This window comes from Crinia signifera, chromosome 9 (genome assembly GCF_055691185.1).
Source record: "Crinia signifera chromosome 9, ASM5569118v1, whole genome shotgun sequence".
Classification (NCBI taxonomy): Eukaryota; Metazoa; Chordata; class Amphibia; order Anura; family Myobatrachidae; genus Crinia; species Crinia signifera.
Genome location: NC_139225.1, coordinates 33,936,986 through 33,963,463, shown reverse-complemented (window position 1 = coordinate 33,963,463; position 26,478 = coordinate 33,936,986). Strand labels below are relative to the sequence as shown.

Genomic DNA, 26,478 nt, shown 5'->3' with positions numbered 1-26,478 from the left:
TTACGGGTATGGTCCTCTATTTTGGGCGGTTCATCCGAATGTTCGTGTGACACGGTGGGTGATTCTGTAATGCTTTCCTATAGCTTTTTGCGGATGTAGCTTGGTTATGGTTTCAGTGTTTTTTTACAATTCACATGGTGCCGGGCCCCTTGACCTGAGCCATGGTTGCCGCACGGTTTTGTTCCTCACCTGCTACTGTTGAGCTGTTTCGTTGCTGTGGGGATGGGACCTATCAGTTAGGTGTCCCGACTCATTGATTTCAGGTGTGATAACATGGGGGTGGCGAATGTGGTTGATAACCACACTCCTCCTCTCACCCCTGGTTCCACCTTTTCCAGAATTTGCTTACCCAATGCCTAGGGCACAACTTTACTTTCACCGTTCAGCTCTCTGCTGGTATGGTTAACAGGATAGCGGATTCCTTGTAGTGCTTTAAGTTTGCCAGGTTTTGGGTCTTGGTGCCGAGGGCTTCTGGGTAAGGTTTGCCATTCCTGCCTTATATCCAGCTGATTATCTAGTTAGTTGTGGTTGAATTGCCTAGGCATAACCCCCCCCTCTCTTCCCTGCGTATGAGGTGGCCTGGAGTGATTGGAAAGCGTATCAGGTTAGGTTCACTTCATTACATTACCTATACAATTATAACATTGTATGACATACAATGAGGTTTTAGGCACCCCCCACTATATCCACGCCACCACGAAGCTTGACGAGCGGCGGAACGCGTCCTCCGACCTTTTCATACCCTACTATCCACGTCGGCATGGAGCTGACTTTATATAGTGTGGCGAGCGGACGTGGACTTTACATGTATTTCGCGTCCGCTCGCCACGCTTCGGGCTCGGTGGCTCGCTACACTATATAAAATCAACTCCACGCCAAAATGGATAGTAGGGGGTATGAAAAGGTTGGAGGCCGTGTTCCGCTTTGCTCGCCACGCTTCGGGGTGGCGTGGATAGTGGGGGGTGGGGTGCCTAAAACCTCCTTGTATGTCATTATTGTACACCCTATAGAATATCAATAAAAGAGCACTGAATGCATTACATAGGAAAAGCACATCGGCACTTACAATGACCCATGCGATTTCCCTACACAGAATAGCCCACTAAGCAAATAGCTTAGTGGGCGCCGTGATAATACACACCCAATAAGTACCCAGTTTCAGACCAACAAGTAGGGTAACAGTTTGTCTCATTGGCATTCCAGGACACCTGGGGAACCACAGGATGTGTTTAAATATGAAGAAAAGTAATAGGTTAGCATTACTGCCTCACAGCACTGGGGTCTTGGGTTAGATTCTCACCGTGGCCCTAACCATGCAGAGTTTGTATATTCTCCCTGTGCTTGCGAGTGTTACTCCGGTTTCCCCCACAATCAAAAATATACTGGTAGGTTAATTGGTGCCCAACAAAATAAATCCTAGAGATAATGGGGTATATTCAATGCCACCTGGCGAGCTGTGACGGCAAGCAGTGCTGATTGCTCACGGGTCAATATTCAACTGACCCCCCTGCACCTGCCGTTTCCACCTCGATGGGTTTTTACAGTGTGGTGGAAACTGTGTCTGGCTGTGAAAACGCAGAGGCTCGCGGCTAAATGCAGCGGGGCTCCCTCGCCATCCTCTGACAGCGAACATTCCCCCGGAATGTTGAATAAGGTGACCGGCCGGCGCGAGGGTTAAACGGCGAGGATGGCTTGTTTTCGGCTATCCTTGCAGAAATCAAGCCACCCTCGCTGCAGACAACCCCTCACCGGTGGCATTGAATAACGCCCAGTGTGCGTGCGTGTACATGTGTTAGAGAATATAGATTGTAAGCTCCACTGGGGCAGGGACTGATGTGAATGTTTAAATACTCTCTGTAAAGAGCTGCGGAATATGTGTGCGCTATATAAGAAACTGCTAATAAACAAAATACAGAGATTAAAGCCACTACCATCAGTACGTAATCATTTGCATTTTCTCACCAAAGGGGAACTGCTGCTATTTGATGTTGGAAAAAACTCCCAGAAACCTTCATTAACCATAAAGCAGACGGCCAATGGGAAGCCCATTTACTGCCTAGCTGGGCACAGGCGCAGCGCCTTGACGCTACGGGCGTGGTGAGGATCTGGCAGCTCAGTTCTGACTACACAGAACATGGAGCCAGAGAGATGATCCTATTGGATGACTTAGCCAGCACGGTCACAGACTGATCCAGGTTGCACGAGAGGATAAACCTCTATTACCCGCTCACCATATATGTACCAATTGTACATAGTGGAAAAATATAATAAAGTCTTTTTGATTTCTGAGATTGGATCTACCACTATACAAATTAGGCAGGCTGACAACTGGGGAAGGTTTGATCACATGAGCGCCTCTGGCAGGAGAAATAGAGCTGTCCAGATGCCTCTACACCAGGAATAAGGAAACCTTTGGACCTCCAGCTGTTGTTGAACTACACATCCCAGCATGCCCTGCAACAGCATGGCCAAATACCAAAACTGTAGCAGGACATGCTAGGATGTGTAGTCCAACAGCTGGAGGTTAAAAGGTTCCCCTCCCTGTTCTACACATTGCAGGGTGCGGGCCTGGAGCCTTCTTTGGATTGCAGCAGTACAACAGGGTGGCATGCCATATGCAAGGGCAACTGTAATGACTTCAGTGCCCTGTGAGATGGACACACCTCTCTATGATGCCAGAGAGTAAGACCAGGCCAGTCATTGGCTCCCAGCTTGGGTACATCTGTAGCCTCTGTATGACCATATAGCGTCTATTTGAGGACATTTTATAGGAGTAACAAAACTTTATTTTTAATGAAGAGCGCATGATATGTCCGACAACAAGACGCTTACTCATAAGTGTTCTACAGAGATCAGAATGGCATCTACGGGTTCCTTAGTAAACAGACATCATGTGAATAATAGACATTTATTAAAGCACACTGCTTATATTGCTCCTTCAGTTGGCTAAAAGCAATGACAACACAGTGAGGACACAGGGGTGGGAGAGAGAGACGACATGCACAGCTAAAGTCAGCAGGCACAAGCAAGGGCTTTAAATCCATTACGTCAGTTCACGAAGAGCGAGCGTGTGAATTCCACATAGTCGAACGCAGAGGGCAGCTCACGGCCCTTACTGTCCATGTATGGTTTCATGTGCGAGATGCAGTAATCTGCCTGTTCACGTGATAGGTTCTGCAAAAGAAAAAGACGGAGATTACAAGTCTGATCAAACCAGTGCAATGTCCAAATCATTAGCTCATGTTGACATGTTCAGGGAAATTCAGCCTGAAGGTGGGCCGCAATGTGTATGGTGATCTGGCTGCATAACCATGGTGCCCAATTCAGACCTGTTAGCAAGGTGGTATTTTTTGCAGATGGACAAAACCCATGCTGGACTGCAGGTGGGGCAGATGTAAAATGTGCAGCGAGAATTAAGGTGTACACATGGTGCGATGTGGCAGCCGCAGCAGAACCCGGCGGAGGGAGTGTACCCAGCTTATGCCTAGCCCAGAGGTTCTAAGCGTCAGTTCTCATGAACCCCAAGCAGGTCAAATTCTTTACTCATGCACAGGCAATAGCTGCTCAGTAATGCTATTAATAGAAATCCTGAAAACATGTATTTGAGAACTGGCTTAGCCTGAAGTATCAAAGTTATGGTCAGAAGGAAAAGAGACGGAACATCCGTTGGGTTCTCACCTGGTAGAGTTCTTCCTTTGTGACGTACGGCTTCTGCTCTGTGCTCAGCGCTCGGAATGCACTTTCGATCTCCTCACTGGACTTCACGTTTTCGGTTTCCCTGCTAATCATGAATGCCATGTATTCCTGTAGAGACACGTGCCCATCTCTGGCAAAGGATAGAAAGAGGATCACAAGAGGTTCGGAAAACTCTAACAGAGTTCCATATTCACGTCTGTGGATTCTGGGCGACATACCTGTTGGGATCTACAATGTCTAAAATGGTTTCAAACTCTGGATCAGGCTCTCCCTCTTCTACCATAGGAAGGTCGTATCCAAGGGACCTCAAGCAGGATTTAAACTCTTGGTGGTTCAGACGGCCAGACTTGTCCTTGTCGAAATGTCTGGGAAACGGGAAAAAAGGTTTGATCTTAGAAGCTGCAGTCTCAGATAACAAACCCAGGCGGCAATAGTTTAGTAGTCTCAAAAAGCCCCAACCAGAAGATACTCACTTGAACATCATGCTGAACTCTTTGAGCGCTTCTTCTGTTACCCCCGTTGTGTTTCTGAATGACAGAGTTAGAATTAGATCCGTATAAAAGCCCTAGAGTACTGCTAACATTTCTAGTGCTAGAGATCGTCATTTTGGGACAGATCCCTGTTGGTTTTCTAAAATAGTCGTGTATTAGTGTTCTTCCCTCAACTTAACTGCTGCTGTAACTGGCCGTGGTCAGTGACTTTCCTCATTATACATCTTAAATATAACCTGGATTACAGAATTTTAAGTGATTCAGTCACACACGGACTGAGAATCAGGGCAGGGTAAGGCTATAGAACATGGCTTGGGGTCACGTGAAATCAGGTGGTCGTGAATCGGGGGTCACATGATGAGCGGTGCATTGCAACTTCTCCCTAGGAAGCAGGTGGGAAGTGTGTGTGTGTGTGTGTGTGTGTGTGTGTGGGGGGGGGGGGGGGCTATTCACTTCCCTAGACGCAACAATAGCAGAGGTGCACAACCATGTTGCTAGTGGAGATGTACTTGGCGAATCAATAAACGACTCGGGTTCTGCGCCAAGAAACAAAGATTCCGCCTTTCTATAATCCAGTTGCTCTATGCAGGTTCCGCATTTTGGGCCTTATTCAGACCTGATCGCACAACTGCAAATTTGCACAGCCAGCGATCAGTTAAGCCGCTGCCCCGCTAGAGTGAAATCCCACCTTGCGAATCAATATGCTCGCTGTGCGAATGGATGCGTATGGCTAAACATCCATTCGCAACCGTGTGAGTATGTCCTAACCCATCGTAACAGGCTCACATCGTATGATATTTACACTGGATACAACTCATCGCAGGCGCCGCGTAGCCCTGGACTTACTTTGAGGTGCAATGGAAAAAGGCATATCTGGCCTGGAGCGGATGTCACATCCCCTCCCCTAAAATGCTCAGGCACGCCTAGCATTTTTCCAGACACTCCCAGCATGCCTGCATTCTTAGCACTCCCACTAAACGTCCGGTTTCCACCCCCCACACGCCTACTTCCTGTCAATCATCTTGCGAACAACTTGATTATAGAAAAAGTTGCAGGACTTCATCGCAGGATGGCCTCACGCATGTGTACTGCGGACCATACGCATGCGCAGTGTATCAATAACAGTCTGCCGTCAAAATTCGCAGCCATGCGATCTGCTCTGAATCCGCTATTTTTCCCAAAAAATCTTCTGGAATTTTTTTAATTGAATGAGTCCTGAGAGATCCCTTTTATAAAGTCGTCTAGTGCATATGGGCCTTTAGTCTTACATGAACCCAACTTTCAGCTGAACATGGATCTATAAAACAAAAAATGTCTTGTTTCTCACCTAGCTTGGATTTGCTGTTCGAGGTTGTGTTGCATTCTCATGCCCAGTTGGTCTAATTGGTCCCACTGTTGTGCCAGCCCAACTGTACTATGTTCCGTGTACTTATTATCCAATATCAAGGCCTCCTCCATTGCTGCGCCGAGGTCCTCGATCTTCTTCAGCTGACTTCTCATTGCCCGAATCTCCTGATGCTTTCTCTGGAGTGCAACAAAAGATCACCAGGTCAGGCCACAAGAGGAATGGAGGCACTTTATGAACAAGAGAGAGAACCGTAGATGTACGAACCTTTGTGGCTTCCAGCTGAGATTCCAGGGTTCCGGATTCTTCAACCATACATGACCTGCACAACAAAGTGATCAGTGAGGAGGAGGACACGCTGGGCCCTTTCTACACGTGCGGCTTGAAATTAACAAAGCACACTGTATCTTTCTGAATAGTCAGAAACCAGGACTTGTATGTACACATTGTGCTTTATGTTAACCTTAGGCCTAGCAGACTCCACAACAACAGCTCCATGCCAAGCACCACCTCCCCACACAACCAGCGTGTAACACAGGTGTAAGAGCCTCAATAAATGAAAGCCTCTCAGTATAGGAGCCACACCATAGTTAGTGAGCAGCCAATGTGTATCCGATGTGCTCAAATCACCCACACATTGCTTTACAGTAACAGCCCCTCCGCTAGGTCACACCGGCCAACCAGAACATTGCAAACGCCTTCTAAACTAGAGGTGCACGCGCACACACTTGTGCCTAAATAGTGGTAGATGTGCAATACGTGGGGGTTAGGAGATCACAGCAGACTGTGCTGGACAATAGTACAGTGGAAATAAGTGCATGTCCCCAAAAGTGGTGGATGGGAAATGTTTAGGATTCTCCACAAGTTAGGATCTCTATATACCACCTACTTATACAGAGTACCATATTTTAATATTTAAAAGCCAGCCTAACTATTCAGTGGGTAGGGCCTTCTGAACAATTCTGGGGGCTTTCGAGCATGGTTGGGTGGTGTTCTCACAGTCAGAGCGGCCAGGCAGCATGCTTCACCAGCCTCCCAGTGAATGGCTATCGGCGTGCTGATTGGTGGACAACTCCAGCCACCCACCAATCAGCGCCGACAGCCATTCACTGGTGAGGCAATTTAGGATTTTGTTTATCGTGAATGGGTGGGTAGGGTCCCCAGTACATTGCTTTGCCCAGGGCCTACAATGCTCTTAAGGCGGCCCTGCCAGTTGGCATTGCTATGGTTCCAGGTTCTTCAAACAATTATGCTTATAGCATTTGAATGAGTTCAGGGGTTTCCCAAACGCTGACTCTTCCAGCTGATTAAAACGCTCAGTACTCAACATAACAAGGTCTCCGAATAGTCTAGTAGCAGCCGCAGCCAACACACGTAAGGGTTTACATATCCGGTGTAAAATATGGTACTCTCTAAAGAGGGTTGAGATAAAGTAAAAAGTAGAAAACCTTATTAATTGCTCACAAGACTAAAGAATAATTTGGATCCCTATTCAACCCTGCGGACAATAGCAGGCCTCAGTATTGCTGGTAAGCCACGCCAGTATTGCAGGGTAGAAGTAGAATGCAGCAGCCCTTCGTATAGGAACTCAGTGTGTTTTAGTACAGAGAAAAGCATAACAGAGTGCCACAAAACCAGTGGGAAAAAGGAAAAGAGGAAAACGGAACCTTCCAGATAGATCATCCCCAACTTCATACTGATACACACGTATGACTCTGCGATATGCTATGCTAAAGGAGAGAGACCCAATGGTGAATTCCCCACATTCACAACACACAGATCAGGAAACAGAACGTCCCCCAGCACCGCAGTGGCAGTTATTTGGGATTTATCCAAGTAAAAGGCCACAAGATGAAAACAGAGGGATTTACAAAGGATTGAAGGGGTTTATTTATCGAGAGATTGCAAAACTTGTCATTTCAGATAGTGTTTCCGCCTGATATTTAAAAGGAAATTGCTTCTACGAGTGGGATATGGCGATTAGAAATGTGTCCTTTTAAATACCGGGCAAAAGCATGATCTGCAGGGACAGGTTTTCCAACAGACATTTTATAAATAGACCCCCTAAATGTTATAGAACCTTACAGCTCTCCACCATGTGTGAATTATGCCCAGATCAGTTTTTAGAAGATATTTAGAGAGATATTCAATCCGACAGTCTGAATCCTGGAACGTCCAGACAGTCAGCATTCCGTCCCATTTTCGACAATCCAGAGCCTTTTCCGACAAAACAGACTTGTTTTAAAGTTGGATCGGTTTTGTTTGAATCTGGCTTTAATGCTGTCAGAAACGACAACATTGAATAGGTGGCCACTATTTTCCCCGGCGGAAATAGCGGCCAAGATTGAATACCCCCCCCCCCCCTTTAGACAATGTTATTGGCCATAATTCCAGTTACATGTCATGAGTAATTGATCTTCTAGAAGCACTGCACACATGGCTTCCCCAGATTTAGTGACTCGGGCAGATATTTTAAGCCTAATGAACTGAAAAAGTAGTCGGTGATAATGCACCGGCCATTCAGCCCCCAACTGTCAAGTCACAGTCTGAGTTTGAAAATGACAGTAAGGAACAGACTGGCTGCGGAGTGATCACCTTCCAATTTATCACTTCATCAGGCTTAATACATCTGTCCGATTATAGGTTTTCACAAAAGTGAGAGCCGCAGTTTGTCTATAAGTTATAAAGCAAATCATTTGCCGCTTTAAATAAATAACAACCCACAATCAACACACTTGTGCATGAGAGTCTCAAAATACTAACCCGTCCAGAAGGTAGGTCCTACGGACAGAGGCAAATGTAGGTAGCAGCAGAGAGACGGGGAAAGAAGAACACACACAAGTGAAAAACAGTATAAGCATCACAGATATACATTACAAAATAACGGATCATAGATTATATAACAAGTTAAGGAACAGGAAGCTAAACATAGGATGGACTCTGGCTGAAAGACACAAATGCACTGTACGAGACATAGAACTCTGGGTGAAGGGAAGTGTCAGTAACCTGGTCTCCTGGATCCACTGGTGGAATGCATTAGCGTGTTGAGCAAATTCTTGGCGTAGCTTATCGTTCTCTTCCTGCCTTCTCTGTTCTTTTTGCAGCTCCAATTCACGTTCCTGGCAAAAAAAAATAAGACCTTACTAAAAGGAGAAAACACCAAGCACCTTAAGCTGCTCGAGTTGTCATTTGGATTTGCTACAAGATTGAAGACCAGCAAATGCCGTTCTGCAAACCGATCCTTAGATCGGTAGAGACCCTGGTCTGCCTATGGTAACCTTACCTTTATGATCTTCTGCAAGTTACGCCAAGTCTCTTCCAAAGCCTCCATGGTGAACCAAGTGTAAGGATTAGAGGCCAAGCAGTAACCCTTGATCTGCCGGTCCAGTTCGGCCAACTGGTTGAAGTCAGTCTGTGCGGAGCTGAGAGAGTTCCGGAATGCATCGTGTGCCTCGCGCAGAGCTTTGATTTCTTCCAGGGAATTGCAGCGGACTGGATCAGTCAGGTCCTCCTCTGCGTTCTCAAACCAGCTGTTGAAGGCAGAGGCCTTCTTGGCAAATGTTAGGAATAGGTCCTCGACCTTTTGAAAACAAACAAGTGGTAAGGCAGTGATAAGACTACAAAACAAGATGGTCAGTCCTTGTACATGTAAACATTTGTAATGCATATTCCCTTAGCATAGTAAATAGGCACAAGTCACAATGGGTAATATACCTTTGTACCTTGGCACTAAGTAAGGTAACAAACAATTCACCACATTATTCTGGGTACCGAAACTTGCCTGATTAACTCCTGATGCTTGAAGATGCCCATTAAGAACCCCCACCAACAAAAATATATATATATATATATAGACAGGTTTGTTGTCACAGTAACAAGTTGCTAGAGAGGACAACCGGGCAAATGGTAGCAACAGATGGGTAAAACCTACCCCAAGCATCAGGAATTATTTAAGTAACATATAGGGTAGGGTGGCCAATCCCGGGATCGGTGGGATCCCGGGATTTGGCCCCAAAATGTCTGAGATGTCAATCCCGGGATTGGAGTATCCAATCCCGGGATTTTGGGATTAGACTGCGCATGCCAGGCAGAGTCTGAGCACTCGCTCAGACGCTGCCCGCAACCCGGCGTGCGGCCTGCACAGCATAGCAATAAACCCCCACCGTCGGAACCCGCTCACCGCCAGGCCTCCCCCAGCCGCCTGCCTCGTCGCCGAAGCCGCCTGCTTCCCCCGCTGCCCAAAAGTGTGCGGCCCCGGCACCTGCTTGCCGCCAGGCCACCCACGTCATACCTGCCGCCTGTCTCCGTTCACCAAAAGTCAGTTAGTGTGGGGGCACAGGGGCAATTTTCTTTTAGGCATGCCAATCTCGGGCTCCTGGGATTGAGCATTTTTCAATCACGATTCCCAGGATTGAAAAAAATGCCCCGGGATTGGCATCCTTAATGTAGGGGTTTATTTCCTAAAATGGGAGTTCTATTGAAGTTGGGATGTTACCCATACTAACCAATCAGATTCTAAATAAACCACGTAGTCCCATAAGGATTTTAGGTGGTTGGTAGGTGTTGAGTGGAGTTACCCTGTAGAGCAGGGCTAGGCCAATCCGGTCCTCGAGATCTACCAATGGTCACATTTCCAGGTGACCTAGTTGGTGCACAGGTGCAGTCATTACCAACGGTCACATGTGCTGCATTCATTTCTAACCGACACATTCTACAGATCCAATCTGTGGAAAACACGGCCTGTTGGTAGATCTCGAGGACCGTATTGGCCACTCCTGCTTTAGAAAGTACCCCATTCACTAGACATTGCTGGTATCATACGCAGTGAAGGTATATACACACACACACACACACACACACAGGAATCATAAAAACCATTGCCCAACCTTTCTGTAGTGCTCCTGGGCTTCTAGAAGCTTCTTTTTGCGAGCGGCAGAGTTGTCAAGCAATTGGTTCCACCGCTTCATTAGGGAGGCATGGCGGGACTCAATAGCCCTGGACTGGATGTGCTTGGCTGCCACTAACTGGTCCTTGAGTGCAGTGATGTTGGTGATTCCCTCTTGCTGGAATGCCTGGAGCCCAGCGTCAAAGGTTTCCTGATGGAAAAGGACATTGTTTATACATTGTGGCTTCCCAGCAGGACATAAGCTGGGTTATAGCAGCTCTAGACCCCAGTCACCTGCTTGGTAAGTAGCGTCTGCACAGATGAGAGGTCTCTGCCGTAATCGTCAGTTTTCAGACTGTTTTCTTTCTCACCTAAGGACCAGATAACAGCAGTTTACGAAAAAGCGTTCTAGACCACAGAGGACAAGCAACCTTCTATATTAGCAGGTGTGTATATATGCCATTATATTCCTATTACGGTGCTTCTAGTTCTATTCATCAGTGTAAGGCCGCTCTGAGGAAGTCTAGTAGGGTAAGATATAATCTCTAAACTCATTACAGGACAATGATCTTCCATAACACCCATCAATGCAATATACTGGGGATAGTCAACATTGGTGGGCAAGGTTCTATCTGCTACTGCCAATGGTGTGCCTTGTTCGGGAAAAAGTGGTTCCATGAAAGAGGTCAATATGCATTAGATTAACATGGACAAACGGTCGACACAAGCAAAAGGTCAACAAATATTGTTTTCAGGGTGTCTGTTGGCATATGTCGACAGACTGCATACGCTTGCCATGCTTAGAGCGCAGTTCCACGATACGCTCAGGACACTATTATATTATCCTTCTATGCAGACATGGATGGCGAAGACTGAACGGTTTAAAAAATAAAAATAGTATTATAAACTTTTGGGGCCAATGTAACTGTGGCAGCTATACCAGGACTAGGTCAGTCTTACCGATCCATGATTCCACCACATCCGCTTTCCAGTTGAACTGAAGGAAGGCGGAATTCTCATCGAGTTTGGCCTTGCGCTGAGCGGCTGCCTTCTCCAGCTCTGCCACTTTCCCGCGAAGGCCTTGCATCTTGGCGGTTATGTTATCCACGTGGTGATTGTTCTAAGAAAAAGACATAGAATTCTAAAGGGTTATCTCCCCGTCAGTTCTGGACAAAAGATTTTGGGCAGAGTATATTCTGACAAAGATTTATCTTAGATTTCAAAAAAATGTATGCTGGTGGTGCGCAAGGAAATTTTCCAGGCTGAGCTGTGTTGCCGATGGAACGTGGTGGCTATTCCACTTAACGCTATGAGTCCGGATAACTGGTCACGTGGCTGAACAAATACAACTCCTGGATGCCAAATGTATCTGACCTTCTGGATGAGGTCTTGTCCATTGGTACAGACATCATGGACTCTCTCCTTGTGCACGGTGAAATCAGTCTCAAAGGCCTCATGCTTCTTCAGCAATCCCTATTAATAAGAAAGACATGGCAAGGTTGACCAAGTACTGTCATTGGCCATCAACTATAGCAGTGATCAAAAGTGTAGTGGAATATTCATTACCTGGATGGCGGCCAAGGTATCACCATAGTCCTCACTGGCTACCAGAGTCATCTTCTCGTTGATCCAGGCTTCCTCCTCTTCCACGTTGGCTACAAATTGTTGATACTCTAAAGACTCTTCTAGCCTTTGACCTCTGCAAGAACCAACCGCAGTACAGTAATGATGCTGATGTGACAACGCACCTTTACCTCCAAGCTGAGGTCTGTCTAGTGACCACCAGCGAAATGGGAACTCTTTGATGGGGGGGGGGGGTTGACACTATACATTCCATATACAACGCTACCTGCTAAATAAAAGCTATCCTAAGTCTAAACATAGATTTATCCAATCTCTATCATGGCTCTAAATCCGCAAGATACAGGAATGACAACACTAGGGCGAATGCTTACCTGGCCGACGCCTGCTGCCTCAGCTCCTTCCAGTGTTCCACAAACTGAGCCAGTCGTTGCTGAATCTCATCCTTTCCAATAGTGTTGTCATCAGACAGTTTCTTACCAGTGTCCAGCACACCCTAAAAACAAAACATTTGGCACGCCTCAGTCATTGGGCTCAAATCCACATGGACATGGACACAGACGCACACACACCATACTACAGTCTAGTCCATTCATACATACCTGTATAGCCGGCTCATGAGCTGCCAGCTCAGCTTCTAATCTCTTATGCTTCTTCCTCAGATTCTGGACACCGGTCAAATCCCGACCATAGTCATCAGAACCAACCAAAAGCTTCTTCTCCCTGTGTCACAAGAGTGTATGATTAATGAAGGATTCTTTTATAGCCCTAAAGCTAATTTACCTAGGCACTGGCGCAGTTCAGGCTGAAATTGGCTATTTAAGGTGGAAAAAAGAAATAAAAAACTGCCAGTAACAGAAAATTACTCTTGTGGATTACTCTAACATTCAACGCATTTCACTAATAAATCTGTCTAGGCTTAGCCTGTGTAGACCACACTATCTTCTTGTGGGAACATACTTGATCCAAGATTCTTCATCATCGAGGTCCCTGAAAAACTGGTGAAGGCGGTGAGACTCGTTCAGCCTGCCGCGGCGGGCGGATGCCATGCTTTTAATGCGTTGAAAGCGGTCATTTATGGCATCGCGTTTATCCTTCACTTGGGTGGTGTCAAAAGCACTGCTCGTCATCAGACTGTCAGCCTGGCCGTTTAGATCTTTCAGACGGTCCTGGGGACAAATGGAAGAGCACATGAGTCTCTGGCACATTCATATTTCAATAAAAAAGGAAAAATGTACCTTTTACACGTCCTAATCGTTAAGTTTCATGCTCACCTCATGGGCGGAAATATCCGCCTCCAGCAGCTGATGTTTCTTAAGCAAGTTATTGACAGATGCCAAGTCCTTCCCATAATCTTCTGAAGCCAGCAAGGCCTCCACCTAGTGACAACAGTATTAATGTCAATACTGCGTATATGGACAGAACTTCTTGACTTGATCCAAGTCATTTTTTTTCCTACCTCTGAAAGCCAAAAATCGAAGTCCTTGATGCCAGTGTTAAAGTTCTGCTGTTTGTTGGCTTCCTTCAACTTCTGGCTCTTCTCCGCCGATTTCTGCACCAAGAATTGCCACTGATCAGCAAGTGCTCCCAGACGAACCTGAAAACCAAACACAGGGGTCCTTTAACGCCATGGACAAAGAACAAAGATGAAATCTTGATCGCTTCCGATGCGTTCACAGCTTGAGTGACAAGTGAAAACGCCAGTAAGTGCCTACTTATTCCGCAGCGCTTTACAGAGAATATTGGAACATTCACATCAGTCCCTGCCCCAGTGGAGCTTACAATCTATGTTTCCTACCACATGTACATGCACACAGACATTCTAGGGTTAATTTGTTGGGAGCCAATTAACCTACCAGTATATTTTTATACGCAAGTATGGGAAGAATATACAAACTCCGCACAGTTAGGGCCATGGTGGGAATCGAACCTATGACCTCAGCGCTGTAAGGCAGTAATGCTAACTTTTACACCATGCATGCAGACGCCAAGTGGGTGGGTCACATGGCAGCTGATAGTGCCGACCACAGGAAGAGAAGTCATTTGATGGTAAGGAAACATTGAATGATTTCTCTTTGCGACTGCATGGATGTCCCTGCACTTGGTCTAGGCAGTCAGGAGGGGTGTGGTGTGCATTCAGAGGGGAAGAGTTAACCTGCTCGCTGGGAAAAAACACGCATCCTACTGAGCAGGTCTGAAAATCACGCCCATTGGGTAGTATTCAATTGTTATATTGTGCCCGATCTTCCATCTAAAGTGAGGGGAGATCAAGGACCGATATTCAACTGATCGATTTTTTTGCACATATCGCACTCATCATGGTCAGATTTGCCGAACATTCCTCCATTTCAGCTCACCACCCATGGGGATAGAGAGCTGAAATTCTGGTGAAAAACAATTGAATACCGCCTATTGAGTCCATAGCTCCCAGAGATAATTAAATACCAAATCCAGGGGCTAATTTGATTGGAGGAGTTATAACTCGAGTAGTTATCGAACGACTGTACATGTGTACCGTACGCAGGGCTCACACACGAAGGGAATCCTTGACATATGAATCATAATGCAATGTGACCGGAGTTTGGCGGATAAGAAGCCGGTGTTTGGGGGGGGGGCGACTTGCCATTTTCTAGGCGTGTCTGAAACACCGGTATTTTTGGAGGAAGGTTTGTGACTTCAGCAGTGACCACTTCCACCGTCTCAGTTGCAGATGAGTGGAAGCCTCAGGCCTACTCACAATTGCACAGACAGCAAAACCTCTTCTTTGGTTTGGGAATTGCGTATGGATTGGGATTAGCGATCTATATGCAATTCTCTCGCAAGTTAGCTCTAGAGGTCTTCTTTCTATCTGGGTTGTGGCTTCCACCTCGCAGCCCACTGCGACTTCTCACATCAGCGATCCATGCTGAATTGGGCCCCCAGTTACTCACACAAGCAATTGGTTATTTGTAAGCAGCTGCTCACCTTCACGGCATCCTCGCTGCCGGCACATGCCCCGCGATCGATGAGAGAGTTTCCCATGTCGATGACACCACGGATCCGATCAGCATTGGCATGGAGCTCTGCCTCGAATGCCTGGTGTTTTTGGTGCTTGCTCTGCAGGACATAAAAAAAGGATTTCAGCTTTATTTCCGGACTGTACACAATGACGTCCATAAAGACGGTTTATGAATAACGGGCCAGAGGGTACAAATTGTTCGTGGAGGATTGCATACACCATGATAGCCGCTTTAAAAACAAAAACATCTCTTGGCCATGAGGAGTTATTAGCAAAACTCCAGAGGACTAGTAGAAGTTGGCCACTAATCTCACACGGTTTATTAACCTCTGGGGGCTGGAAGAGGGGTGCATGGGGCGTTAAAACTGGAATTTAGTTAATTAGGAAAAACGTAAGCGTACTGTGTATGGATAATAAGACCACACCATTTTACGAAGACAGAACATTAATAACAAAAACTAAGAAAAACAAAAAAAGCAACATTCCACAGACATCTAGGCGGGAAATTAAGGTACGTTCTGCATGAGGTATGAAGATTACATTAACCCGGATAAGGCACCAAACTCCAAAATTTCCTTGAATATTCTATGAGAAATGACAGTCTAGGTCAGCCATTTGTTTTTTTTTTAAAATCTTTTAGCATTTCATACAAAGTAGAGCACAGGTTCCCAAACTCGGTCCTCAGAATTAATTCGCTCCACCTGTGGCTCTTTTAAAATGGGTCAGTGACTAATGAGTAAGGGTCAGTGACTAATGAGTACGCCTGTGCACCTGCCAGGTGACCTGGAAAATGTTAACTGTGTGGGTTCCCGAGGACCGAGTTTGAGAATCACTGAGGTAGACGGATGGGACCAAATAATAAATCACCTTTTTATAATAAATCACTAACAAGTTACACTAAAGTGTTGCCTTCTGAAAGAATGATTTATCCACTAGATTGCTTTCTACACAATGTAGGCAGCCATTTTTTGGGCTGAGTTACTACTAAGTACATCGGAGATGGTGACAGCAATGGTTGAAGACCTTGGTTAATATATTGGTTCAGCTGACAAAATGGCTGCCCCTACATTGATGTAGTAATATAGTCTGACACGCCCATTTTCGTGGTATTGTTGCTCTCCTAACTTCAGAATGGTTGTACTAATTAGGCAAATGAGAGGGGATAGGAGTCCCGATTTCTCACAGCGGCCAACTAACAGGCATCATGCAGAGCGTAGGTTGTTGAGACGGAACTACATAGTAGGCATGGCAAATAAAATGAAAAAAGGCGACAGTAACTAAAGGACTACGATATGAAAAACACCAAGACAGGCATGGCCAGCTTCAACGGATGAAGAAGAACTGAAATGGATGAGTACATACAAGGTGAGGACAAAAAACACTTCCTGACCACTTACCAGTAGTTTGGAAAGCTATAAAATAGATTAAGAAAGAAGGCATTGAGTATATTACACTACATAACATGAATCATGAATGGGTCAACTGCATAACATGTAGACCAAACTTACAAAACATTTGCTTTAAAAAGGAACAACCATAAAACTTAAGGCTGGGTACACACGATGCGATGTTGATTAACAATATTATTGTGTCTATCGTTCAGTGTACGATGCGCGCTCCGGCGGATCATTAAAAATAACCCCTGAATATGCAGTCATATCTGACTATATCGCCGGCGGGGGTCCAGGTGACATCACTGAACGATGTCGGCCATGTTTAACCCATGGATCGCTTGTTTAACGGAACCGCCGATGTAGTTAATGATATCAGTGGTGCAGCATATGGTATAGTGTGTATGGGGCATTAAAAACTGACTTAACGCCGGATTCAATTAGCTGCGGGGAAAAAGGCGGCAGCTATTCAATTGCAGATGCTTTTTTCCCTCATGAGGTAAAGTCATTACCATGTCGGCAGTACCAGTGCATTTACCGGGGGTTTCTGTTCTGGCTCGAGGAAGGTTGGAATAAAAATCCCCTTTGTCGGCCTAATTCAGATGTGGTAAGAAGTACAATCACTGGAGCTTATATGGAAGCAGCAGGGATGCACCAGTATGAAAGTGTAGCAGGAGGCATCTGGTAGAAGTAGTCACCTCTTGCTTGCTTTAGAGATCCATGCTGCATCCTAAGACCCAGCATGGGATCCCCTGCGACCCAATCGGCTGGCTGCATGGTCACACAAGCCGGCTACCACAGTTCCTGAAAGAGGCCAAGATATCTGCAGCAGTACTGATCTGGGCATTCCCATTCCATCACTGCAGGCCATCATTCTAGTGATATCTGCAGCAGTACTGCAAGTCAATGAGAAAGCCGGCAGCTATATAGCCCCGCAGACCAATCAGCTTGCAGTTATAATTGCAGCCAATTGAATCTAACCCTTTAGTTAATTGGTCTAACTGCAGCACATTTGCATTGCTCAGGCTTATACCCCTTTCACATAGCCATTCTGGGTAATGGCCAGGTCTAGCAAGCCGGCAAATTCCCTGGTGTTATATGTTTGTGTGAAAGGGGTCATTATAGCAGTTGTGTATTAAGAGGTCCAACAATATCAAAAGCTGCTCCTGAAGACCCAGTAGTACAAGCCTCAATGTCACCCAACATTAACCTATAAGGGATGTGCCATTACTTCTCTAGGAACCAGACAACATAATTTAGTTCTACTATAGCGATGCTTGGATGGGCTTTGCTTAGAGGAGAATTACAAGAAGCACAGGTCTGTTCAGGTTTAGCACCCACCTGGATGTTTGTGGGATCCTTGTAAGACTCGTCACTGGCGGTCTGGAGCTTCTCGCTAATCCAGGCTTCAATCTCATCCACATCTCTGCTGAACTGCTGCAGAGTCTGCGATTCGCCAAGCTTGGATCTCTTCTCGATCATCTGAGCCTTCAAACGGCGCCACCTGGGGAAGGCATTAGCTATTTAGAAAGGCAGAGACCACTGACCAGAACAAGAGATATAGGAGGACATTCTGTTTTGTTCTCACCGTTGCGTGAGAGATGTTTATGGGTAACATATACGCTTATGCGCAGGCCAAATGTGCGAGCGGACACAGCGACTTGTGTAGTCACTGGCCCGGTCTGGGCCTTCAGATGCTACTACGCCCGTGACGGGGGTGGGTAGTTGACATCACCGGATGTCAGCCGCCCATCCTCTTCCCGTACCAAGGTGCCGCAAATCTGAGACAGAGAGTGTCTTAGATTAGCTTATGCCAAAGAAATCATTCGGTGGTCAGCGACCATCGAATGATTTCTGCCCCGCACGCAAGGCTGCGAATGGATGTGTACGCAAAACATCCATTTGCATGGGAGCGGGTATATTTGGCATACGAGCAGGGCCGCCAGCGTTTGGTTGGCTTGTAAAGTGTGAGTCAACCAGAATGAGGTGCCATAGGCTTCCCATTTATATAAATACAAGGTACTTGTGGAGTATCACGGCTCCCACGACCTTGATTGTATGATAAAAAAAAAAATCGCATGCGATGCGATCGCACCCGATTTTGCACTGAAATGCATCAAAATGCATTGAAATGTTAAGTAAACATGTGAAATGCCCCCAAATGCCATTTTTCATAGTGTACCACCCCCACTATCAACGTCAACCCGAAGCGTGGCGAGCGCAGCGAGCCCCCGAGGTGCGGCGGTACGCGTCCTACGACCTTTTCATACCCCCACTATCCACGTCGGCGTGGAGATGAGAATAGAAAGTGTGGCGAGCGCAGCGAGCCCCGCGAGGGGACGCGGATACCTTCACAGCTATACGCGTCCCCTCGCGGGCTTCACAGGTGCTCGCTGCGCTTGCCACGCTTCGGGCTCGGTAGCTCGCCACACTTTCTATTCTCAACTCCACGCCGACATGGATAGTGGGGGTATGAAATGGTCGTAGGACGCGTACCGCCGCCCCATGCGGGCTCGCTGCGCTCACCACGCTTCGGGTTGGCGTTGATATTGGGGGTGGTACACAGTGAAAAATGACAGTTGGGGGCCAATTAACATGTTTCATACTAATTTTAATGCATTTGGATGCATTTAAGATCAAAAACGTATGCCATCGCATCGAATGCCATCGTATGGCATCCGATGCGATCGCATAAGATTTTTGACCAAAAATGCTCAAAAATCGGTAAAAATCGAATTGCATCGTATACCACTACATATGGCATACGATGCCATACGATGGGAGCTGTGATACTTCACAAGTACCAAATACAACACCAAATCCATCCTATACATTTCTAACCCACCTGTCCAAAACCTCATTGCGACGGGCAGCAATGTCTCCTGTGGCATAGTGGTTGGCAGATATTAGCTGATCAGCAAAAGCCTGAAGAGCAGCGATCTTCTCCTCCTGTGAGACAGAGGTTAGATAGGATTAAACACAATGGACACAATGGACTACAACTATGGGCAGTATTCAATGAGCATTTTGGCGATGTGCAGGAAATCCTGTTTAGGATTCGCTGCACATTCGCCACTGCTCGCTGCGTTCCGGATCCTCGCCGGCTCCAGTATTCAACGAGTCAGTGGCTCGCTGCCCCTGACTGGCGAATTTTAACTCCTGCGGCGATGCCGCAGGGAGCACGAGGACGGCGGCAGGCAGGCAGGGAGATGGAAGTCTCCCTGCCTGCCCCAGAACGTTTGTGGGGGGGGGGAGGTTGGCTCCCCGGGTGCCAGGCAGCACAGGCTGCCCCCCGGGGGTGCCAGCAGGGGACCGGGTATATTCACTACACCCGATCATGCATATGTAATGATCGGGTGCAGTGAATATATGAATATCTAATGAGCGGCTCGGCTCCGGCCCCCTGCTGGCTGGTCTGTGTAAAAAAAAAAAAAAAAAAAATAATAATAATAATAATAATAATAATAATAATAATAATAATAATAATAATAATAATAATAATAATAATAATTTTTTAAATTAAATATATATTAATAAAAATAGCATGCCCCTCCTCAGAATAAAATTCCTGATTTTTTGACACCAAATGTAAAAAACAAAAACACTTTATTTTAAAAGTTCACCTTCCACTTCACCATAAAAAGATAGCGATTGCTACTCGGTGAATCATGGCGAAAAAAACCTTGCAATGTATTCGCCATCTGGTCATTGAATAGGGTGATTCACCGTTTGAGTCAGAAATTCGCCTTACAGCACAAAATCGCCATAAAAACATGGCGAATCAGCCTCATTGAATACCGCCCTATATCTTACACTCCAACTGTCCCAGTTAAAGGTGTCTGGGGTGCAGAGATGACCTGGAGGGATCTATGAAGTTCCCTAGAAAGCTGGACAATACCTCAGTATGGTTTTACCTGCACATTAATTGCTTTGTCAAAGTCCTCATGTTTCTTGATGAGAGCCTCAACGCTATCCAGGGAATCCCCTTTGTCTTCACTATTGAGGAAGGCTTCCCGTGCGGCCATCCAGTTCTCCGCCTGCTCACAGTCCCTGTTGAAGAGCTGAAAGAAAAATAAAAAGGTCTCCGATAACACTGTCAGATAACAGAGGGAGGAACTATGGACTATTGGCCAAGTCAAGAGTTTACCTGGAGTTCCAAACACTGATCCAACATCATCCTGCGCTGCACCCAAGACTTCTCCAAGCTGGCACGTTCTTGGTCTAGTATGTCCAGCTTCTCCTTGATTTCAGGACTGGCATAATGGCCTCGAGCTAGCAGCTGCTGCCCAAATTGCTCAAAGGCCTGGAAAGTGCCAGTTCTGGCATCAATTTCTGTGCGATGCTCCTAAGAGGTAGAAAGAGGGTGATCGCAAGATATTGCATGACAGGAGCTCTACGGCTTCGCTTATCTGGAAGATACACCCAACAGCCTACCTGGTGCCTCTCCAGGAGAGCTTCAGCTCCAGTGACATCTTTGGCGAGTTCATCAGAAGACACAAGGCCACGAATGCCATTGATCCAGGACATGAGATCCCTGCGCAATAAAATCAGCTTTAACATATACTGACGTGGGATAAACAGCTAACAGTTTTTAATAATTGCAAGACTCCATTATAAGTATTTATGGGCGCTTCCTACCTGAAGTCACTCAGGAAACGCTGCAGGTCATGCGAGTCTCCTAGTTTCTCCTTCCGCTTGTCTGCCCGTTTGCCAAGGCTGTTCCACGCTTGGTTGAGCTCGGTGCACTTCTCTTGTATGTCATCAGCAGACTCTGGATGAGACTGGATGAGGCGCTGGGCAGTGTCTCCCAGGGAATTCACCTATAAAATGGAGAGCATTACAGAGATATCTCATACGACTTAAGCCCCCCATACACAGTCCGTTTAACGGATCCGTTCTGTGCTGAAACAGCACACATCGTACCGGATCGCATCCCTTGTGCATGCAGTGTGCATGCACTGCGATCCGATACGATGTGTACCTAGTACAAAAAGTATGTGCAGCACATACTTTTTTGCACCGTACTATGTGATGCGCATCGCATAGTACAGAACGGATGCCGGCGAACTGCTCCGTGTATGGGCAGCTTTACTCCATTAGGCAGAGATGACTGCACACTAAGGAGGGGGAGTTCAATTGTGCAAGAGGTATTCAATCTTGGATTCCAACTGTCGAACAGGAACTCGACAGTAGGCATTCAATGCTCTTCAATGTCGGAAAGTCTGCAGACATTTACGACAAAACAGTTTCAGACCCGGATGGTGGGGGAAGACTGCACTGCTTCAGATGGGGAGTAGTTACATATTAAATAAGCCAAATAAATTTACAACTGCTTAAATACCCCCAGGTTGGGTTACCAGAAGGGTGCCAGAACAAGTTCGGGTGACTTTTCCTAAAAATAACAATTTTAGGGAGGCAAAAAAAAAACAATCTGGCCTGCTCTGTGGGTGCTTGGTGCAGTGATCTTTATAGAGATCAGAATCTCATTTTCAGGTTTGTTTAAGTTTCCTGCCATCAGTTGAATTCCCCCTAAAGCCTAGGCTGGCTACATAATGGGAAACTTGAGTTGGCGCCATTAGAAGACAACAAAAAATACAAATCCTATTGGAACGGACAATAAAGGAAAGTATTTTGCTGTATTGTATCATGTGACTGCCACGTTGTAGGATAGCCTGTTCTACCGATATAAAGATCTGAGCAGGGGCCTAGGGTTCGGTAGGCCGGATTTCAAGTTGTGCCCATTACCTTGTCGCCCAGAGCAGCCAGATCTCTCTCGAATCCCTCATGCTTGCGCTGGAGAGCCTGGACACTTGCCAAATCATGGCCGTAACTATCAGTGTTCAAAGCCTGGTTCTTCTCCTCGATCCATTCTTTTGTCTCATCAGCATCTCTGCAATAACAACCGTTCTTTAATAGTCTTAAGCATTTTGCAAATTGGGATGTGACCCACTGATTTAGCATTCCAGAAAATTCTGGCAAGCCCGTTAAGTCATCTTCGGTGCCTTTATTACATAACCCAGAAAGACGACTCGCACGGAGATTACTCTGCAGAGCCTTATGGAATGCATCAGCACAAATCAATCTCCTGGCGCCCTCCCAGTTGGCTCCTTTACCTGTGGAATCTCTGCACTTCGTGAGCACTGCCAAGAAGTTGGCTCCGTTCCTCTGCTAGCTGCTGAAGGGATCTCCAGCGCTCATTAAGGTCCTACAGAAGAAAAGAAGGAAAAAGTTGTTTTCTTCACCAGTCAGAGCGTTCAGGTGGACTAGAATCTTGCAGTAAGTCTGTCCAACCAAATGACTCTCAAAGGACAGAGGACGTCATGCAGAAGAGAACGTACCTTGATTGAATTGAAGGTGGCCACGGTGTGCACAGCGGTCCTTACAGACTATTAAAAAATAAAGAAAAATGGTAAAAAGAGAAGAAACATTGGGCCTAATTCAGATCTGATCACTGCTGAGCGGATCTGCAGGGGCCAGCAAACAGGCCTTGTGAATGAATGTGCACGCTGTGCGAATAGAGGTCTAGGGCTACCTGAGTGCCCAAAAGTTAGGGGACCCCAGACTTACTCGGCCTGATGGAGGCCGGAGCCGTCACAAACCATCCCCTAAATCGCTTGGTCATGCCTGCATTTTTCCTAGGCACACCTAGCATTTTTTTCTGGCACGCCTGCGTTTTTCTTAGCATTGCCACTAAATGGCCAGTTACCAGCCCCAGACACTGGATTCCTGTCTATCAACTTTGCGAATGGCTAGGAAAGGAAAAAAGTAGCAAAATTTCTTTGCTAGCAAGAGTCACAACCCTTCTGCATGCACAGTGTATCGATAAGCCACTGTTTTCCAATTCACAAAGCAGTGATCAGGCCCATTGTCTCAGACACAATAAAATAAACGTTAAATCAGGATGCACAGTTCTGTAATGTTGTTATCACTCCTTCCAAGAGCATTATGCTTTTTTTTTTTTCTTTTACTAAACAGGTACTTTGAGTAGAATATACTGTAGATAATTCTGGTAGAAGCGATATGTACCAAGCCTTGAAAATGATAAACCACTAATTGGTTCCTACCTGTCTTTTTTAAACACATCCAGTGATATAGCAGGTAGGAGCTGATTGGCTGGTGGTTTATCATGCTCCATTTTATCACTTTTCAAGCTTAGTACATCTGGCCCTCAGTGAGATAACTGCACAGGTGTATATGAGCTTTTTAAAAGGCCATCATCAGCACAGCAGTAAGCAGTGCCGTCTAACAGAACTGGGATCATGGTTGGAATCCCATCAGGGTCCTGTCCGTGTGGAATGTATGACCAGCACCTGTTTGTATGGGCTTCCCCGAGATGCCACAGTTTACGCCCACAATAAAAAGACACAGGTTACGTTAATGGTCATCCGACATAAGCAAACTAGTGTGTGACTGATGGGGAACTATAGATATGGCAGGGTCAGATGCAAATGACTAAATATATAAGGAGTACAACAATGTCAATAGTAAAACATGAAGGACACCTACCTTCCATGGAGATGCACCTTTGGCGTCCGCTTCATCCTACACAAAAAGGAGAATAAGTTACTCAAATGGATTTTTCTATATGTAAAACAGATGGTTTCTTTTGTCCAATATGCTTCAAGGATATTTTGTTTCTGTGCAGGGTAAATACTGGCTGCTTTATTCTTGCACTGCAATTTATATTCCAGTTTCATCACACCCCACCCAAATGGAACTCTATACAGAACATCTGCTGCACATCTCACACAGGCTGCTACGGAGTCTTGCCATGTTTGTTATAAAAACAATGCATTGTATCTGCTGCCACTTACCCTTGGCATGCTGCCATACACCTCCTGTAAGAAAGCACAAAAAAAGTATCAGTGTCAGTAAGACGAGAGGCAGAACCATATCGGAAAGAAGATGAGGCACAGAACACAATTATAGCATTGTGTCGCATCAGCCGGCAATGCCCAACACTGTTTATGCTGCTAGGTTACATTTGTGGGCAAGTTAATACCGCCGCTGGAGAAACCCTGTTACCACCAGAATGGGCTATGCATTCAATACCAGTAATGCAAAGAGGCTTAGTTGCAGGAAGTGGCTTTCACGGCTGTAACATCCCACCATGCCAAGCATCAGACCGCTAAGAATAAACCCTGGATTTGCCTTCATGCAGAAATCCCGCCTTACCTGCTGCTGTACAGCCTGCACTTCCTCCGTTATCAGCCCTTCAGATTCAAGGTCGTCAGCGACTTTGTTGATATCTTTCAGACGGGATTCGTTAGCTTTCAGATCCTAAAAGAGAACATTGTCAGAAACAGTTATAGCTCAGAAAGGGACTTCAATACTATGGAAAAAGCAGCAAGTATTTACTACATCTCATTGCAACTAATTAGACCGACTCCATTAAATGGCAAAAAGCAGATAGAGTGTAAAGCACCGTACCAAACATGAAATTACTCTTCAGTCATGTTATCAGTCTCCACACCATACATGTACTCTGCTCCTAAAGCTGTACCATTAGTCTTCTCTGCATTTATGAACCTACACAGTATATGGTGTTGCGCACAGGTCTGACATATGAAGCCCCGTCCCCTACTGGATGCTTTATTTTGGTTGATTTAAAAACGAACGTCTAATGGGCTGGATTGGGGAACAGGGAAAGGGCGATGAATGGCCCTGGTTCCTAAAAGGCCCTACATTAAGAAATCAGTTGCAACCTCACTGTTTTACTGGTTGCTCCTTAAAATCTCCCCACAAAGCAAAAACCTATTGTCCCTTAGGACCATGGTCCTCAAGGCACACCAACAGTCCAGGTTTTATGGCTATCCAGGCTTAGGCACAGGTGACTTAATATGTACCTTATTCAGCTTTATTATACCATCGGGGATTAAGCAGGCCATAAACCCTGGACTGTTTGTGTACCTTGAGGACCACTTACTTAGATGGACCTAGGTCATGTGTCATTTGAATTAACTGACACCTAGGACAGCCTGCTTTCTTTTACTGTGCCCCAAACATCTGTACCTTGCTCTTGGTAGCAACAGTAAGGATCCCTTCCCATTCTGCCTGTCCTCCCTACCATGGACTGGACAGCAGTACTCAATGCCAGGAAAGGCGATGTTGCAAGGACTTGATGCATACGTAGCCTGAATAATGGTCAATTGCCCTCTCCGCTACATGTTTTGGCCAGCAGATCCCACCACTAATCTTCGGTTAGCTTCTATTCCAAAATCTCTTTAGGTCACAGCTTAGAAGAGTGATTGCCCAAGTTATAGGGGAAATGGGTAGCCCGTGGTATTCTCCACAGCTTACCCCTACACTGACTAAATTTTAAAACATTTCCCGACTTCCCAAACCCTTAAATTATATGTATAGGGTTTTCCACAAGGATGCCTTTGGTTTTCCTGGAGTGACTACACATTAAAAGGGAAAGAAAGGAGACAGATTCCTTTACCTTCTGGAAATCATCAAACTTCTTCTGCAACACTTCCACCTGCTCCAGATCTGTTCCCACTTCCTCGTTGGTGAGTGCAGCTTCCTTCTCATTAATCCACTGTTGTAACTCATTGGCCTCTCGGAACACCATGAACTTCTTGCAGCTCTTCTCCAGCATGTCTTTGCGCTTCTCCCCCATCTCCAATATGTTGTGGTATCTAGACAGGAGGAGTGTCTTCATCAATTTAGGTGTAGGATAGAGGACAACCGCCTGGCCATGTTATGGTATCACAAATGTTCAGCACCATAAAACTGATAATTGTATAACTAGATACGGATAAGAGTCAAATGTTCTTCCCATTGATTTAGGTGTTTAATAAGAATATCTGATATCCTCCTGCTTCAGTGAGATTACTAGACATCCAAGACTAGAAATGATGGAATCCTGGGTCAGGCCACAGAACGGTCTCCACCAATAGAAGACACTAAACAAGGTTTACATTCCACTGGGCGTTTCCAGTCTTGCATGATAATCTATTGGCTAGTACCTGACCGGTGAAGGCAATATCACAACCCTACAATTGATGGCAATGTGTATTCATAGGGAGTATATACTTGAAAACCAAGCACAATGCTTCAGGTGCACCCATATAGGATGCTAGAAGCTG

The 26,478-nt window shown here is 46.0% G+C and overlaps 1 protein-coding gene across 4 annotated transcripts in view; it reads right to left on the bottom strand.

The window, feature by feature from the left end:
* Positions 1–2,894: 2,894 nt before the first annotated feature.
* The window catches only part of SPTAN1 (spectrin alpha, non-erythrocytic 1), a 64,930-nt gene continuing 41,346 nt past the window's right edge, over positions 2,895–26,478 (bottom strand). For 2 of the 4 annotated variants that reach the window (XM_083158771.1, XM_083158769.1), the window contains 34 exons: positions 25,830–26,028; positions 24,563–24,667; positions 24,202–24,225; positions 23,894–23,929; positions 22,726–22,773; positions 22,501–22,592; positions 22,133–22,277; positions 21,026–21,207; positions 20,822–20,921; positions 20,535–20,732; positions 20,302–20,448; positions 19,233–19,336; positions 17,729–17,891; positions 16,394–16,408; positions 14,963–15,094; positions 13,458–13,595; positions 13,273–13,377; positions 12,959–13,167; positions 12,601–12,721; positions 12,373–12,494; positions 11,984–12,116; positions 11,792–11,890; positions 11,378–11,537; positions 10,712–10,788; positions 10,419–10,628; positions 8,816–9,112; positions 8,539–8,651; positions 8,296–8,313; positions 5,800–5,854; positions 5,515–5,711; positions 4,170–4,223; positions 3,915–4,061; positions 3,679–3,826; positions 2,895–3,174 (listed from right to left, as the gene is read on the bottom strand). In XM_083158771.1, the coding sequence (XP_083014897.1) occupies positions 3,049–3,174; positions 3,679–3,826; positions 3,915–4,061; positions 4,170–4,223; positions 5,515–5,711; positions 5,800–5,854; positions 8,296–8,313; positions 8,539–8,651; positions 8,816–9,112; positions 10,419–10,628; positions 10,712–10,788; positions 11,378–11,537; positions 11,792–11,890; positions 11,984–12,116; positions 12,373–12,494; positions 12,601–12,721; positions 12,959–13,167; positions 13,273–13,377; positions 13,458–13,595; positions 14,963–15,094; positions 16,394–16,408; positions 17,729–17,891; positions 19,233–19,336; positions 20,302–20,448; positions 20,535–20,732; positions 20,822–20,921; positions 21,026–21,207; positions 22,133–22,277; positions 22,501–22,592; positions 22,726–22,773; positions 23,894–23,929; positions 24,202–24,225; positions 24,563–24,667; positions 25,830–26,028 (4,219 nt within the window). In that variant the 3' untranslated portion in view covers positions 2,895–3,048. The remainder of the gene's footprint in view (positions 3,175–3,678; positions 3,827–3,914; positions 4,062–4,169; positions 4,224–5,514; positions 5,712–5,799; positions 5,855–8,295; positions 8,314–8,538; positions 8,652–8,815; positions 9,113–10,418; positions 10,629–10,711; positions 10,789–11,377; positions 11,538–11,791; positions 11,891–11,983; positions 12,117–12,372; positions 12,495–12,600; positions 12,722–12,958; positions 13,168–13,272; positions 13,378–13,457; positions 13,596–14,962; positions 15,095–16,393; positions 16,409–17,728; positions 17,892–19,232; positions 19,337–20,301; positions 20,449–20,534; positions 20,733–20,821; positions 20,922–21,025; positions 21,208–22,132; positions 22,278–22,500; positions 22,593–22,725; positions 22,774–23,893; positions 23,930–24,201; positions 24,226–24,562; positions 24,668–25,829; positions 26,029–26,478) is intronic. The other 2 variants (XM_083158772.1, XM_083158770.1) reach the window with 1 other exon arrangement.